Source organism: Equus caballus, chromosome 1, assembly GCF_041296265.1.
Source record: "Equus caballus isolate H_3958 breed thoroughbred chromosome 1, TB-T2T, whole genome shotgun sequence".
Lineage (NCBI taxonomy): Eukaryota > Metazoa > Chordata > Mammalia > Perissodactyla > Equidae > Equus > Equus caballus.
The window spans coordinates 187,480,212-187,498,547 of NC_091684.1; the positions used below are offsets into that span (position 1 = coordinate 187,480,212).

General features: G+C 35.4%; 1 protein-coding gene across 27 annotated transcripts in view; it reads left to right on the forward strand.

Moving 5' to 3' along the window:
- Positions 1–18,336, forward strand: part of MIPOL1 (mirror-image polydactyly 1) — a 302,394-nt gene that overhangs the window by 190,489 nt on the left and 93,569 nt on the right. For all 27 annotated transcript variants that reach the window (XM_023624241.2, XM_070274371.1, XM_070274338.1 and 24 more), the window contains one exon: positions 13,549–13,643. In XM_023624241.2, coding sequence (XP_023480009.2) covers positions 13,549–13,643 — 95 coding nt within the window. The remainder of the gene's footprint in view (positions 1–13,548; positions 13,644–18,336) is intronic.

The following is an 18,336-nucleotide window of genomic DNA, read 5'->3' on the forward strand; positions in this document are numbered from 1 at the left end:
TATGGTAATCCAGAGCTTAACTTTTTCAGATCTTTGTTGGTGTTTCTTATTCCAACATTTCTTTGCTAACTTGCAAGATAAAATGGATCAAAAGCATTTTGAGTAGTTCCATACAACAGTTAAAATCCGCAGCAGTGTGCCCTAGGCTGTGTTGCTGTTGTCTGCAGCATCCAAAAGGAAACAGGGAATTCTCTTTTTTTATGCTTTTCACATCCTTAGACACAACTCTCACATAATGTCCACATTCAGACACAGAATTGTTGTTTAAGTTATTATATATGTTGATTAACAGAAATGAAGTCAGGTTTAACAATCCGTCTTCCTTGGCTGGAAAGCTAAACTCATCTCTTAAAAACTTTAGTTGCTGTTTTTAATGCCTATATATCAACTTAAAGTATTTGAGAAAACTTCTAACTTATTTATGAATAAATTATTTAATTTATTTATGGTCTGTTTTTCTTTAAAATGTGTTTTGATCTTTTTAAAGATGTGCTTTTAATTCAGATAACTTCAGTTATTTCTTGTTGATTTTTATGATGAATAGGAAGTTAACTGGCTTAGTCTTAGAAACCTGAGTAAAACTGTTTCACAAATGAGAGTGTTATACTTTAACATTTCACTTACTTGAATTCTTTCAGTACTTATATTTAATTATGAACTATTTCAGTAAAAATCTTTCAGATAGCCTGGTTATAAAGCTTTATATTTATTTTTTATTACAAATTTTTGCTAGTTATATATTAGTGTTTACATGTTTAAAAATATACTTGTTTCCTATTTTAAAATTTTCCATGTAAAACATAACTTACTGAGATGTTGTTTTCCTTTCTTCAAGAATATATTTTTCCAGTTATCATGGCTGATTATTCAGTAGCCCTTTCAATAGTCTTTTACATTGTCTTTATAGCCTGTATATATATATGAGAACTTTGTGATAAGTGAAAAAGTTATTTTTATTAATTGAGATCACATAATCATACTGCTTTTCCTTTTAATATATTCATAAAATGTTCTATTAATGTTAAGATTAATTTGATAGAAAATGATTATGGTACTTATTTACTATGAGTCTCTGAAAAGCCCTTAGCTAAAATGTTAGTCAAGTTCACCTGATTAAACTCGCTTCACTAACTTTCCAGTTGGTGATATTTCTATGCAGGCTGTTCTTTAATTGTTGTTAGGTATGTTGAAAGGTATAGAAGAAATTCTACCCAAGTGCTTGCCATGGACTGAATTGCAGATTGCATAATTTCAAAATTTTTTGCTGGCAAGACAAGTTTGGTTCAGCAGGTGTTCAGGTGATGAAGTATCATAGATGTAGTGAAAAAACATACACGATCCTGAACAAATAAACAAAATACTGCTGACTAAAATTCTAGCTAAATAGAAGGGCACTGGCATGTAGAGAAATGTTTACGACTCAAGTGGAAAGGAGGGGAATCTTGTCATTTTGGGAAATGTTTGCTTCTTGAGTTTAAGTAAGAATTTAATTTTCTCTGTGTGCTCATGTTCTTAGGTAGTTCCAGAGAAAGCAAGCTTAGGGAAAGGAATGTATCATGCCATGAGAAAGGAGAATGGACTTTTTGGGGAACTCACATTCCAGCTGATGATTTAAGTGTTTTCTTGCACATAATTTTTTTTTCCCTGAGGAAATGACCTTGAGAACAAGTGATGTTGTAGACAGAAATTCAGTAATTTAATAGATATTCTCTAAGGACTATAAATACTGCATGATTAACTTTTCTAGATGTTAGAAGAGGCAAATCTCATTAAGTGATGGAGTAGGTTATTAGTGAAGCCAATGAGGTGGTCAGTGGTTTTGTACCTGTCAGTAGGAATGACTTGCAGAGGTATAATCCACAAGTCTCAGGGGCCAGAGATCACCTGGATCTACCTAGCAACAAATGTAAGATCATGGTAGTATCTTCTGAGATAGGGTTCATTCAACAGAAAGATAAAGCCTCCACAGTCTGAATTAACGGACAAGGAAATGGTTCAAAAACAAATATATTAAATTACTTATGGCTTAAAAATAATATCATAGAAATATTTTATGATATCATAAAACTAAAAAGTAAAAAGAAGACTTCAAAGTAAATGACAGTGAATGGAAAAAGAGCTAGAAATTAAGAGTAAACAGTGTCACCTCTGGAGTCATCACAATAGGATGAATTGACATGTTTAAAGTTGGAGAAGAGGTTGGCAAAGTAGTTAATGCACAGACTCAGATTATTTGCTAAACTGGTAGTCAAGAGTTCTGGGTTTAGATTCTGTTCCTGACATTAACTTTTACTTATAACCTTAAAAACTGAGAGGGTTTAATTAAATCGTTTCCTAACAAGTGGTTCTCTCACCTCATGGAATTTTTTCCTAAAGGATTCACAATTGTTAAAGTCAATTGTGGGTAATGTTTCAATTTCTACTTTTCAATATTGTATCAATTAGATAATTACTTATTATATCTTCCCTTTTATAAAAAAGTGAGACTATGAAAACTTCTAATGTTAAATTAAAATATGCGGGGGCTGGCCCAATGGCGCAGTGGTTTGCACGTTCCACTTTGACGGCCCGGGGTTCACCAGTTCAGACCCAGGTGCAGACATGGCACCACTTGACATGCCATGCTGTGGTAGGCGTCCCACATATAAAGTAGCAGAAGATGGGCATGGATGTTAGCTCAGGGCCAGTCTTCCTCAGCAAAAAAAAAAAAGAGAATGGGTAGCAGTTATTGGATTTTGGACACAGGACAAGCTTAGGACACAGTTTGTCATTCGTCTGAACCGTGCCAGCTGCTATAGTGATTCTGACCATGACACTGTTTTAAATAGTTTTAATTCTTAATTTATATTGTTTATTGTAGAACGAGAGAGATTGTGGTTTAAAGACAGGAAGCAAAAGAAACACTAATGTCACACTAGTTAATACAGGGCTTAAAAGTGATGATACTGGAAATTTATCCCATGATGCTCTTCACCATCTGATCAAAATTCTTATGTAGCCAATCTTTTTATCTCCAGTAGTTCCATCAAACAATGTTAAAAGAGAAAAATATCATTAGGATGACTGTATCCAAAATTTTACTTTACTTTTTCATATATTTGCATTTTAGACTAGACAGCCCCACAGTGGATTGTTTTCAGAGAAGGGCTTGCAAATGGCAATCTGAAACCTTCACGGGGATCTTTTCTATTTAAAAACAATTCAGGAAAATTATTAAAATGAATAACCCAATTAATATACCAAATGTAAGAATTCTAAATGTTAAATTAGAAAAGGTTTGGTCTATTTCTGATAGTGTGATGTGTGTTAAATTTCAATATAGACTTCTCCTTCCTGCATTGTGGCAAGAAGATACTGTGGGGACCTTTGTGCTGCTACCCTGCCAGGTCCCAGACAAAATGTAATTTTCATGCATTGCTAGACTCACAAAAAATCGAGGAAATCTTCCAAAGATTCTACTTCATCAAAAAATTGGGAGGGAGTTGACCCAGAGCCACCTTCCTCCCCAATAGTAAACAAACAGAGGGTCCACAGCTGCACCAAAGGCAAACATGTATAGAAGTACTTGATCTTCATTTGGGATCCCAATCCTTGGACCAGCAGCAAGGCTAGGGAGCCGAGCCAGAAACTCCAACATTAATCCAGGCTTCTTGAACTTTATCTAGGAATCGTCTCCCCTGGCTCCTTGATGAAGCAGACACAAACCATCTTCAGAAGAAGGCATCCCACATTTAGTCCTGCAGGATTTCCATAGATGATTATCAGGAAAATATGAATTTACAAACAAAGATCAGTCAAACACATGAGGAAGAAAACCATCATGAATGACAGTCAACAGATATAACAGGCCCAAAACACACACACACACACACACACACACACACACACACCCCATACAATAAAGTCATGTAAAGAACATAGAGTAGCTAAGTATGAAATGCTTTAACCAATATTTAAATAAATAGAGTTTGAATCACATCCATGAATAAACCACAAGCATTTTCTGGGAAACACCAGGCAAATCTGAAAAAGAATCACATGCAAGTTCAAAAAAGTAAAAGACAAAATTTTGATGTAAAATACTCTAGGAGAACTTAAACATCAGATTATATACAACTGAAGAAAGAATTAGTGTGCCAGAAGACATGAATTGGAATATATCTGAAAATTTGCCTATGATACAACACTGATAGAGGAAACAAAAATTAGGAGATTTAGAGTAAGATAGCCCAACAAACATTTAATTGGACTCCCCAAAAGGAGAGAATACAGACAATCCAGGAAAAGCGTTATCAGAACAGAAAACAACTGAGATTTTTCTAAAACTCATGAAAGATATCCATCCATAGTAAGATAAGAATCTTATAACCTAATCACATCATAATGAAATAGAAGAATTCTGACATCAAAGAGATAATTATAAAAGTAGCCAGCCAAAGGAAAAAGACAGATTAGTTTCAAATGAGCAACAATTAAAGTTACAAAGGTCTGCTCAACAGAGTAATGGAAGTCAGGAGACATTGGAATAATGCTTTCAGTGTTCTGAAAGAAAATAATTGCCAGTTTAGAATTACATACCCAGCGTGAATATCCTCTGAGAATGAATATGAAATAGAAACATTTTCAGACAACTAAAAATTGAGTTACTCATTTTCAGCTTTGTGTTAAAGAAACTTTCAAGAGCTGTTGTTTAAACAGAATGAAGATGATTCCATAAGGAGCCTCCGAGTCAGGAAGGAAAAAAGCAAAAGAGGAAAGTGACAAATATGTGTACATTGATTCAACAAAATAATATTAATAATGTTCTTTGAGGTTTAAACCTAAATAAAGTGAATTAGAATGCATTTAAAAAAAGAGTAACAAATAAGTTGAGAGAGGAGTAAATAGAGTTAAACAGTTTTAAGGTACTTTCTTTGTCCAGAAGTATTAATATTAGATTTTTGATAAGTCAATCTTATATCTTGTAGTTTCTGGGATAACCATTAAAAGAATACAAAGGAATATATTACATTCAAAATTAAAGAGGGGGAAATAGTATTATAAGAAAAGAATCAATCTAAAAGATAACAGGAAAAGGTAATTTAAAAAGAAAAAAGTAATGGCACTAGAGGGACAAATGGAAAGCACATAGTAAGTTATAGATTTAAGCTGAAATTTATTGGTAATTACATTAAATGTAAGAGGATCAAATGTTCCAGTTAGAAGACAAAGATTATTAGACTATAAAAAATAATATACGCTATTTATAATAATCACATCTAAACCTAGGCATATAAAAAAGATTGAAATTAAAAAGATATACAAAAGATATGCCGTGCAAACACTAATAAAGAGAATGCTGTTGAAACTATATTAAGATCAAATTAACTAAAACTAAGTTAACAATGTAAAACTACAACGTTTTTTTATTTGTTTGTTTTGCTTTGTGTATAATAGATGAAATCATGCCTCCCCAGCAAGATGATTTCCTGTCACAATGCAATGTTACCACGCAAGCACATGGTTACCATACAACTAAGCATTAACTCCTTTTTTCGTTTTTATTATAATGTGCCCTGAAGAACCTGTTCTGGAACAGTGTGAATTTCAGGTGTTTTGTTTCACTGCCCCCAGAAACATGTTCATTCTAGACAAAACACGTGTATTGAAAACGTGGTTAGCATTTCCCTTTTTTCACTTTTTCTGGTACCTGACAACTAACCAGAAACTTATAAAGACCGGCAGATATTCTGGGCTCTGTGCAAACCTGTAGTCTCTGACCCTCCAGGTCCATAGTCTGCAAACCATAGCCTCTGGACCAGCTGCTTGTTTTTGTAAATAAAGTTCTATTGGAACATAGCCATCCCTGTTCATTTACGTATCGTCTATGGCTGCTTTATGCTGCAAGAAAAGTTGAGTAGTTGCAACAGAAACCGTATGGCCCACAAGTCTAAAATATTTCATATCTGGACACTATGACCCTGCTCTAGACCACCACATGGCTTGAACTTGCACTTTAACCCCAATGCCTTCTACCTTATTCACGTGTTACTTGGTACAGTGCTCTTCTTAGTGACATCACTTATTGCCACAGTAACTTCACATCAGAGGCTCAGTTGAATCTATTAAAAATAGCTTACATATTTGTTCACTTTGATGTGGCTATATCATATATTTAGTTATCTCATTTTATAATTGCATAATAATCCTGTGAGATGGGTATTACCACCCCCATTTACCAATAATAAAATTGAAGTTCAGACACCCTACCCTGTTGAGGGTTGTGGAGCTAATTGCTGCTAGCCAAACCCAAGTTTGCTCTTCATCACTGTGCGGCCCTCTTTCTGGTGAACCTCAGTCTACTCTCCCTTTCTCTGCTTCATGGAGTCTGCTCCCTGCGCATGGATCATTTTCTGCCTTTGATTTCTGCTTCTATTATGAACTGCTTTCTTCCCTCTCTCATGTCAGACCACAGATCAGTAGACAGTGCATATATTTCTGCTTCTGAGTCAGGAGTCTGATCATCCCTGGTCTCAGAGGCTTTACCTTAGGACAAAACAGACCCTCTAAAGAATCACCTTTAAAGAACAGTGCACTGTGGCAATATGCTGTGGTAAGCAATCCATATCTTCCTATGAAGGGGAGGTGTGATTGAAATCTGGTCATTTTAACCCTCCTAATAATAGCTTTAAATTGTTTTGGATACCTTTTTGCAAGATATTTAGTTAACTTTACTAGATTCTTAAACTGCTTCTGAGGTTTAAAAGTCAAATACTAGGATGGCTATAGTCATATTCTTTGAGCAATTGTCTAATTAAACCTATTGTTTGAAAATATCAAATTAAATATCTTCCAGATGTGTTCAATAGTGTAACACAGTCTATATATTTTTGGTTGCTCTGTAAAACAATTCTGTTAAAACAATTAACACACACACTAAATTATACCATATTAAAATGCAGTCTGTATAGTAGAATAAGCAATGTTTTCTGGATACTTGTATTCAAATTCCAACTTTCCTTCTAACCAGCTATGAAACTTTGGACAATTTCCAAATGGTTCCCTAAACAGTTGTATTAGGAATAATTTCCTCACCTGTAAAAACAGGGGACTATATTACCTCTAAGATCCTTTTCATATCTGACATATTTGGTTCTGTGATTTAATATGTACTGTATGTTTCTTTATTTAGCAGATATCATGCATAAGATCAAATGCCTCTGTTCTCTGATAAAAACAGATTTCCATTAATGGTCTTGGAGTTGCCAAAGGAAGGCTTAACTATATCAGACTATTACTATTAAAAACACATTCAAACCAAACATAACAAGATTTTAAAATAAGATAAAAGTAGTTTCTCCACAATATCCATAACAAATAATGCTCGGTGATGTGAGCAGTGTAGTCTTTATTGTCCATCATTCTAAATTACTAGATAAAACTCTGAGGAAACAATGTAGTTCATCTCTAAGACAGTAGCAGTACAAATAGTTGTCCTATTTAGATGGCATTGCCCAAGAGAGAGTTTAAGAACAAGAGATATTTAATTATCAGACTAACCTCATATTAGTTAACCAACCTTTTTTTCATTCACTTAAGGTAAATAAAGTTCTGGGGATGTAATGTACAGCATAGTAACTAAAGTTAAAATACTATATCCTATATTTGAAAGTTTCTAGGAGAGTAAAGCTTAATATCACAAGAAAAAAATTGTAACTATGTGAGGTGATGGATATTGACTAATATTATTGTGGTAATCATTTCTCAATATATACATACGTCATATCATCGTGTTGTACACCTAAAACTGATACAATGTTATATGTCAGTTCCATCTTAATGAAACTGGAAACAAAAAGAAAAGATAACAGCACAAGAAGAAAACACTTTTTTTAAGGTACGGTGAGAGGATACTGAAGATGTAAAACACGCACTGATTATTCTATAAACTTCTATTATTATCAATAGATGTTATCAAATGATTATTTGATTCCATTGTTTCACCTGGGACTAGTTTAGCTGCTCCTTCCAGCTGTTTTCAGCAACACTTTTTACAGGTTGGGAAGTAAGTATGAAAGGACACATAACTGAAGGAGAAAAAACTGGAGAGTACACCATTGGAAATTGCAATCAATCCTTCAAGGTTTTCCCTACGTAGAAAACAAAAGAAAGCATCACAAATGCTGCCGTTCTCTTCGTTTGACAGAGAACACTAGTCAAGAGGGAAGGACAAGGTATGGGTTTTGTGTGTGAGTGGGGTGAGGAGATGTGAAAAATTTTAAAACACATGCTACAGGCAGGAAAAGATATTTTGGTATTTCTCAGAAGGGAGTGTTACTGTTTTGGAGGGAACTATATTAGGTTGAGAATCATTTCACATTTTTAAGGTTTCTATATGCTTGTTAAAATAGGTGGTGTCTTAGAAGTATAATTGGTACAATTTTGCTACATAAAATTATGGTGTGTTTTAAAATCAGTAGTATCTTAGCATCAATGAAATCTGGTGACAAGTTTATAAAATTTGTTTAGGGAGTTTTGAAAATATAATTGTGACTATAGATACTTAGAATATTTTTTGTTACAGTAGTAAAATTAGTGGATTTAGAAGAGCACGTCTTAGTCAAGAAGACAAATGTTTTTATAGGCAAATTTTGGTGGAATAAGCAGCGGAATGTTTAAGTCCTACGACTGTTGGGGAGACGTGAGGCAGCAACACAGTTTGAACGTTCCTTAGAGAAGCAGAAGATGCAGCTAAGGTTAAATACAGTCGTGACTCCCAGTTGTTCCCATTACTGAGACTAAATCCACAGACGACTCCCGGTTACAAGGCTCCTTCGTGCCAATAGCATTCTCCGGATCCGAACTGAATACAAATAATGCACATAATTATCAGAAAGACTGCAACAAGTTTCTTGCATTGTTACCTTGGGCTGAGTTTGGGTGGAGTATGGAGGGAGACTGGAATGAAGTTTTTGAGGAGTCAGACTAAAGAACAAAAAGTACAATTACATGTGGAAAGGTTTGAGTGATGTGTAAAAGGCGGCATGCTCAGAAGGATCTGGTACATCTCTGCTTGTCCTTTCTCCTGCAAGTATGGCTGTGACCTTTACAAATTAACCAAGCGCTTATGAGCCCATACATTTGTATTGTTTTTCAAATTCCTGAATAAGTACTTTTGTGGTCTGGCATATGTTCTTGACGATAGAGTATCGATCGATTTAACGTATATATATAATCTCCCAGAATGTTGTATAGTGTGGTGTAAGAGGGAAATAGGTGTTTTGTACCAAACAGGCCTGAATTTGTATTTGAGTCCTATCAGTCACTATTATCACCTGTAAAATAGGAATAATAGGAATTAGCTCACAGGTTGGTTGCGAGGATAGACTATAGTAATTTACTTCAAGCACTTGGTACAACACGCAGCTCATAGTAGGAATTCACAAGTGGTGTTGCTATTGTAGTTAAGCACAGATGCTTTAAAGTTTTATCAATTTAGGCAGCAAGTTTGGCAGTTTCCTCATAATATATATAACTTTGTAATATATATATATATATATATATACACACATATATATGTATAAACACATACACGCTTATGATAAGACCCAAAAATACCCCTCCTTGGTATTTACCTAAGAGAAATGAAGGTATATTTCCACAAAATGACCTATATGCAAGTGTTTATACCTGCTTTATTAATAATGGCCAAAAATTAGAAACTACTCAATTGTTCAACTGGTGAATGGCTGTGCATTTGGCACATCCATACAAGGGAATACTACTGAGTGATATAAAGGAATGAACCACTGATACATGTAATAATATGAATGAATCCCAAAAGCGTTAGAGTAAGTGAAAGAAGCCAAATTCAAAAGCCTGTCTACTATATGATTCCATTTTTATGACATTCTAGAAAAGGCAAAACTGTAGGAATAAGAATCACGTAAGTGGTTGCCAGGGGCGGGGTGTAAAAGGGAGGGCATGGACTGCAGTGGTACACAAGGGAGCATTTTGGGGTGATGGAAATATTCTATATCTTGGTTATTACACGACTATATAAAGTTGTCAAAATTTACACAAATGTGCATCAAAATGGGTGAATTTTTACTTTGTGTAAATTATAACTCAATAAGCCTGACCCTAAAAATTTCATCAATGGATATACTTAGATGATATGTCATACATGTTTTAATTTTACCTCAAAGCATAACTATAAGTAGAAAAAGTATTATACTTGTGTAAAATGTTTACCTAAAATTATGATTATATATAGAAATTCTGACTCACTGTAGGCTTTGCTCAAAAATATTTTTTTTAAGTATTTTAAGCAAAATTTCAAGGTGGAATATAAATATATAGTTTCTAAACAGTACAGTAAAAAGGAGAATATAGAAAATTTAATCTACTCTAAGTAGAGAAAAAAACAAAAGTAAAGAAAAAATCACAATGTAATGCACACCTTCACAATGTATGATGTAAGTATTGTCAAAATACATACATACATCAATATGAATGAGCCAAGAGTAAAATACTGACCAAGAAAACAATTGTCTGTGACATATGTAGAATATCATTTATATAGAGTTTGATAACCTATAAATAACATGGAGTATTATTTATAAGTACATATCTATATAGTAAAAGTATAAAATATTCTTGAAAATAAGCCCAAATTCATGGAAGTGTTTCCCTTTGGAGGTGGGAGGGAAGGAAGGAAATGTGACTAGTGAGTGTGACACATAGATTGGGGTGGAGGATTCTTGTTTTAATAAGAAGCAAAATAGCAAACTATTTTTTTAGTTTAAAACAAGATTTATTGCAGTGTGTAAAGAATGCCGTCAATTTCATAAATAGGTGTATTTATTTGCAAGTGTACACACATGCTTCCATATGTGTAGATTGTCTCTGGAACGATGCACAAACAGGTAACTGGTGATCTCAGGAGAGGGGATCTGTGGTACTGAGGTTGGAGGTGGGAGCAAGACTTACTTTATGTTGTATGTTTTCTTACACTCTTTGAATTTCGTCATTTTTTAATGCATGTATTTTTTTATGTGAGCATACACATAAATGAATGAGTCCAGTTTTTATAGAACTAATTGCCAGGAATATGGAACTAATATTCCCAAAAACCAGGAATAACATCTTGTTTGCTAATTTCCTTAATGTTTGCGATATGAAATTTATTTTTGACTTGCAGTGTGATGGAATTGTATATTAATGATGAAACTAGGAAATGCAGTAGAAGTAAACCGCACGTTTAAATTAGTTTTATTACGTTACGTGTAACATAAATCCGACTCAAACCAGCCTAAGCCAACAAAAAAAGGATTTATGTACCCAGAAAGTCCAAGAATGGATCTGAATGTGTCTGGCATACCGAGATCCAGGAGTGCAAATGATGTCATCAGGATTCGGTTTTCCTCTGGGGCTAGTGGGATGGAGTATTCTGTTTGAGCAACCTGGGTCATGTATACCTGAGGCGGTGGCGAAGGAAGTTCATCCTAGCCACCAGGACTGAACAGGATCACTGTGACAGAGGGTAAGACTATTTCCCCAAAAAGGAGCTGCTGGACAGATAAGAATATATCTGATAAAGTAGGGGAAGGAGGTTGTCGAGCCAGAAGGGTTATAATGGCTCTGAACATAGTCAGCAGGGCCTCGACAGAAGATAAGGCATTTGGAATTAATAAATGAAGTGGATTGTTAAGCAACACCAAATCTTCATAGCCAACCATAAGCAAATGTTTGACTAAGTTATATTAATTAGAGTTGGTAAATTTCGTGCCAGCCACCAGACTGTGGAAGGAAGAGTGAAATGTACAATATTACCTGAAGCGCAGGAATTTGAAGTTTTCATGACCTCATTTTCACTGCAGAAATTTCTTAGGCGGAATCTTCATTATGGCATTTTCCTGCTAGGACATTGTTGGTTTTGGTTTTTGGTTTTGGGGTATTTTGTTTTGGTTGTTTTTTTGTTTGCAGGAAAAAAACTTCAAAATACTCATCTAAGGTATTTAGCATTGTCACATATTTGTTTAGCAAATTCTCTATTACCTGCCCAATATTTGATATTCTTTAAATACATGCAATAGGATATCCGATGTTTTGTAAGTTGAAAGTGGTATGTCCTATTTTTGTGATTTTTTTTTGACTTGCCATTCGTCACAGTGTGCATCTGCGTCTTCCAAGTTACCATTTCAACCACATTTTATAGCATACTGAAAACTGGCAAAGCTGTTAATTATTGACATCAAGAGCCAGCCACCTATTTTTATTTTAAATGCTTTTTAATAATTTTTGAGAATGTTTCAACAATAATTCTAGAATATAGCATGTTAAAGCAAGCACTCAAACATCTTAAATTAATTAAAAAGTAGCTCTTTGTTAGAATTTGCTAGCCCAGATAGAGAACAAATTAATTAATTTAGTGCCTAAATTTATATACAAAGATCCAAACTGCTGCATGTTTTTATAATTTACCACTATTAAAATAGAAAAGTGGCACCGTCTAGTGTTCACTTGTATTACACTAACTTATTTTCCTATGATCAAGATTTCACGATCTGTGACTTCATTCTTATGCAAGAAAATAATTCCAGTGAAATCATGAATTCAGCAAAATTAGTAAACTTCTGTCTTCAAACTTTCAATTGCTTTTTAATTATTGCCATTAGTGTAGTTTGTGAGGTGTGCTAGCAATTTAGTCTTTATTATCTATCAGACACCATTTAAGTGGAAGACAACCTATTCGTGCGAATTATACTTTAAATAAACAAAACTGAAACCTGACTTATCAGGACCATATTTTTTAAAAGTTATGTTGAAAACTCTTTTGATCTATGCCTGAAATCCAATGGGAGTGATGATTGGATGGTGGCAATTCTTTTTAAATTACTAGTTTGAACCTATTGAAAAGCCACTTGCAGGACCTGTAAAATTTGAATATTGTAGGCAGAGAGGAACAGTAACATCCCTTGAATAAAATATTTCTAACATCCAGGATAGCTGCCCTTTTCCTTTTAGAGATTTTTTTTCTTGCAGAAAAGGAATTGAAAGGTTAAATCATATCTAAGAATCGGGTTGTAGTCGTGTATTTTTTTTCACGTTAAATATCAAAGATGGCTTAACAACATATTTAGAATTTTCTGAGTTTTACTATTAATAAAGTTAAAGGAAAATCTAGTGTGATCAGCACTGGAGCCACATTAAATTTGTATGTGAAATACCCATTGTGCTTATCTCTACTCTAGATAGTGCTCTGAACCCCTGTTCCACATTCTGAATTCTGTGTATAAAGTTAAACATTGCAGAAGGGCGTATATCTGATGATACAGATGAATAAGGTTGAAGTTCAGTACTGAGCAAAGTTGGTGAATTTAATATGTTCATGTCTTGAGCGTTTCTATTATTAATATAATTGGATTATTTTGTGGGAAATTACGAAACACTGCTAAAAATACTGATAGGTTTTAAACTACCAGAAATTTAAAACTCCTGTTCATACTACTCTATTTCAATGTACCAAACTAATATTAAATTTCTTAAAATATTAATTACTTGTAGGCAAAGTTGGTAGCTATGCAACAAGCCAGGGAAACTGCAGTTCAACAGTACAAACAACTGGAAGAAGAAATCCAGACACTTCGGGTTTACTACAGGTAAGATTCTTTCCGCCCGGGCTTCAAGGATTGCCATCAGTTTGGGAAACGTTTCTGCCTGATTTTACAGTGGCAGATGAAGAAACACCTCTATGAAATGAAACATTATGCACTGAAAACATTTTTTTCCTTTTAAAATAATTCAGGCATAAAATATTCATTATTCTACATCTTTTCTTTCCTGCATTTGGTGAAGTTTAAGTTTAGACTCCCATCAGAATTACAAAATTTACGTAACTCATCACCAGTTGTCTAAATGGAGCCTGATTAGCCACTGAACTATTTGCTCATCTACGTGCCACCTCTAAAGTGATGAAAAGTGTTTTTAAAATAGTAGCTGAATAGCAGTGATAACAGCCTTTCACCTATTATTGTAGAATATGAGATGTTTCTAAAGGAATGCCACTAAAGATTTTTAAGACTTATTTAATTTATGCTTCAAGAGTAGTTGTGGAATTAATTCAGTAGGTCACACTAGTATTTTTTAATGAACGAAATAGAATAGAAAATGTCAGTGTGCATTTCCTGCAGTGAGGGTAAAGATTGTTTTGTGATACTTTTGTTTCAGTTTTGTGTTGTGTGAGAGAGATAAGATTGTGTACTGTGCTATGTGTAAAATATGTATTCTCACAGTGGATCATGGTGAAGAAAAAGGGGGGGTTTGGAAAATGATGTACAAGGCCCTGTATATTCTTTGATACTTACTAAGATTTAAAAAAACTGAAGTCTGAAATGTAAGAATTCACTTAACTGAGGGCTGTAGGTTATTGAAAGATTTTTTTTCTTAATTTGACCCCTCTTCTCAGGATAATATTGTTAAGTGCGTAAAGTGCAATTATAACAAAATCAGTTTTATTGAAATGCAATTATGAAAGTATCACGTCATTGCTGTATACATGAGTCGTTATTAATACATTAAATAACTAGATCTAACAGCCAATCTACTAACAACTGTAACTTCAAAGTAGTCGAAGTAGATGATTTTAAATGGTATTTTTGGGGATAAGTGCAAACAGTGAGATGTGACATGAAAGTGCCAGTGGTTTCTGTGGGCACAGACTCTCAAGGGCCACTAATAATACCACTGTAGTTTGTTCCTATGTTCATAATTGCAGGAAGTGCTGTATTTACATGAGAGTTAGTGAATAACAAAGATGAATTTTTTTCCCATCACCAAGTTAAGAACCCTTGTTTTGGAGCAGTGCTACTGACACAGTAGTTGGTTATTGTCATAGGTTGAATTGGGTCCCTCAAAAAAGGTATGTTGAAGTCCTAACCCCCTAGTACTTCAGGATGTGACTTTCTTGGAAATAGGGTCTTTACGGAGGTAACCAAGTTAAAATGAGGTCATTAGCATGGGCTCTAACCCAATATGACAATGTGCTTATGAAAAGTGGAAATTTGGACACAGAGACACATGCGTAGAGGGTAGACTTTATGAAGACACATGGAGAAGTCAACCTTGTGCCTGGAGTGATGCATCTACAAGCCAAAGAAAGCCAAGGATCGGAGCAAACCAAGAGCTGGAAGAGGCGTGGGAGGATTCTCCTTTACAGCCGTCAAAGGGATACCTTGATTTTGGACATGTAGCCTCCAGAACTGTGTGGCAACACATTTGTGTTGTCTTAAGCCCCTAGTTTGTGGTGCTTTGTTACAGCAGCCCTAGGAAGCGAATACAGTTGTCAGATGCCAACTATGTTTGGTTGATGATGGACTGTGGGGAAGCATTTGCTTGCAGTTAGAATCAGTGTCTGTGTGCCAGCATGTAAGTAAGCAGAACCCGGATGGTGCATGAAGACATCCATCCACCTACCCTTTTTTTTTCAGTATCGAGTGAATATGACAGTCTTTCCTCTGTATTTTAGGCTAGTTGTTCTCACCTGAGGCTGTGTATTAGAAGCCCCTGAGGAGCCTCTGAGAATCCTGATCCCCATCCCATCCCATCTCATCCCAGGCCCATTACATCAGCGTCTCTTGGGGTAGGACTCACCTGTCAGTGTGTTGTAAAGCTCCCAGAAATTCCCATGTGCAGCAAGTTTGAGAGTCACTGCCTTACTTGCACACTTCAGTTAGCTGCATTAAATGAGGGTCTCTTCTGGGTAGAATACAGAGGCACATATGAAACCGTTTACTAAGACTTACGAGTACTGTGTGATTTGAGCCCAGACCTTGTATGTTGCAGTGTGGTACGTAGTAGCTTCACCCCATTGATAGGGAGAGTTTTTATGAAACCTTCTGCCGTCTTTGTGAGGTAGGACTACACGCGCTCTGTTGATAAAGTGACTGTCCTAGAATTCCTGGAGGTGTGTGATAATCTCGCATGAATTGATATTACTTCCTGAAAAACAAACCTTGATGCCAGTTCTTGACCTCCTTCTCTTTGCTGAATTGTAGGAGATTATTGAAAGGTTTTTAAAAATTGAAAAACTAAAATATTTGTTTTTCAAAGACTTTTTTAAATCTATGAATCTTACAGAATTAAATAATCTCCTCTAAATAAAGAGTTAATTATTGGCCCAAAGCTATACTTCAGAAGTACCCCTCTCACTGCTACTTTTTAAATAAAATTTGCTGGTAGTGTAGTAAAGCTGCCGGGCTTAGACAGCCCTGCTGTGTGTGAGCTTATAGAAATGAACCTCTCCGAGACCACTTCCTCTTTGTAAGATGAGAATTATAGTACCTACCTCGTAGAGGTGTTGTAAGCATATCAGTCCTTAGCACAGTATTTGGCTGGTTGTTAGTGCTCAACCAATGTTAAGATAAATTTCTTTTTACAGCAAGAAGTCCGTGAGGTAGGAGCAGGATCAAAAACTGTAATACCACTAACGATATACTGGGAAGGAAAGTTCCAAAAAGAAGGGTCAAATGTTGCTAAATAGTTAAGATAAGGACAAAAAGTATTCTTTTTGTTTGAAATGAGGTAGTCATTAGTGACCTCCACAAGAGAAGCTTTAATAGAGCATTAGAAATAGAAGCCAGTTTTCCGTGAATTAAAGAGTGATTAAGAAGCAAAGAAGCGTGGCAGTTTGAACAGTACTGTGGTCCTTGAAGACCTTGTTCAGTGGTCTTGAATAAGAAAGATGTTAATGATAATTGAGAAGGAGGGAAGGTGGGTTAAGGATTTTGCTTTTGTTTTTGAAAAATGACAGATAGTTGAGCATGTTTATGATTAATTGGAAGGAGCAAATAGAATTGTTATGGAAAAAGATTCCTAGAAAAGTAGGAAGAGGTGAAATTCAGTCTGCAGAAGAGTTTGCCTTGAACAGGAAAGTGGTCACCCTGTGCTCAGAGACAGAGTGAGGGGGATAAGATTAGCTGTGAATGTGAATAAATTTCAGCTCACAATTAATGGCTCCATGTTTTTTCCTGCAAAGTAAAGGTCGCCATGGGCTTCTGAAGTGAGAGGGCAGGAGGCTTTGAAAGGAATAACCAAGGGTTTCTACTGAAGGGGATGGGAGAGAGAGCTGCATATGGGCGAGAAGAACAAAGTCTAGCGATCCTGAAGTCTCAGCTGGGGGTGGATGCCATAAATTTGTATGAACTCTAATTTGTACAGTTGTGTAATTTAACACATTCCACGGCCCTTGTATAGCATCACAGAAGGCAAAGGATCAAAATGATTCAGGATTACGAATTTGCAGGACTAAAATGGTGGAGAGGAGAGTGGTTGAGGGCACACTAGCAAAAGAGTTGTTAAATGATGACTGATAGTCTACGCTAAACAGGGCAGGAAATAAAATTGAAGGGACGTGCTGAGAGAAAAAGGAGGAATCAAGAAACCGTAAATCTGGAGGAGATCATAGGGTGAATCTAGGGAGAATAAGAAAATTCAAGAGCTGAAAGGATTGCAGGCTGTAGTCAGAAAGTAGAACGTTGCTATTTAAGATCTCAGAGGTGAAGCCCTCGGTTCTGAGCAATGACAACGTTGAAGGCCTTGCCTGAGAGTGGGTAGTTGAAATTGGGAGGAGATGAGAGTCACTAGATGTGAAGAAGTCAAAACTTAGGAAACTAAAGAACTGAATGCCAATTTAGATATTGTCTCTGAAAATATTGGCCTATTTTGGGATATTCACTGTAAGTGCCATAATAGAAAATGACCCCAAAATGGACAGATAAAAGCTACATGTTGAAATAAAGTGACATGTAGCTGGATGTATCAAAAGGAGAAACCCATTCGATGTGTGATGTGTGGAAGAATGTGTGGTGTGCACTCAAGAAAAACATGAGGGAAGTTGCATCCTTCAGGGACATCCACGTTTCTACCAAAACAGAAAGGTGCATAGAACTTTCGTGCATTGCTGATGGGAACGTAAAATGATGCAGCTACTGTGAAAAACAGTTTGGTGATTCCTCAAAAAGTTAAACAGAATTCCCATATGATCCAGCAATTCCGCATCTAGGTATATACCCCAAAAGAATTGAAAGCAGGGGCTCAAGCAGATAGTTGTACACGAATGTCCATGACAGCATTGTTCACATTAGCCGAAAGGGGGAAACCACCCAAGTGTCCATCAACAGATAATGGATAAACAGAATGTACTGTATATGTACAATGTGATATTATTCAGCCATAAAAAGGAATGAAATTCTGATACATGCTATAACATGGATGAACCTTAAAAACATTATACTAAGTGAAATAAGCCAAACGGAAAAGACAAATATTTTGTGATTCTACTTCTGTGAGGTACCT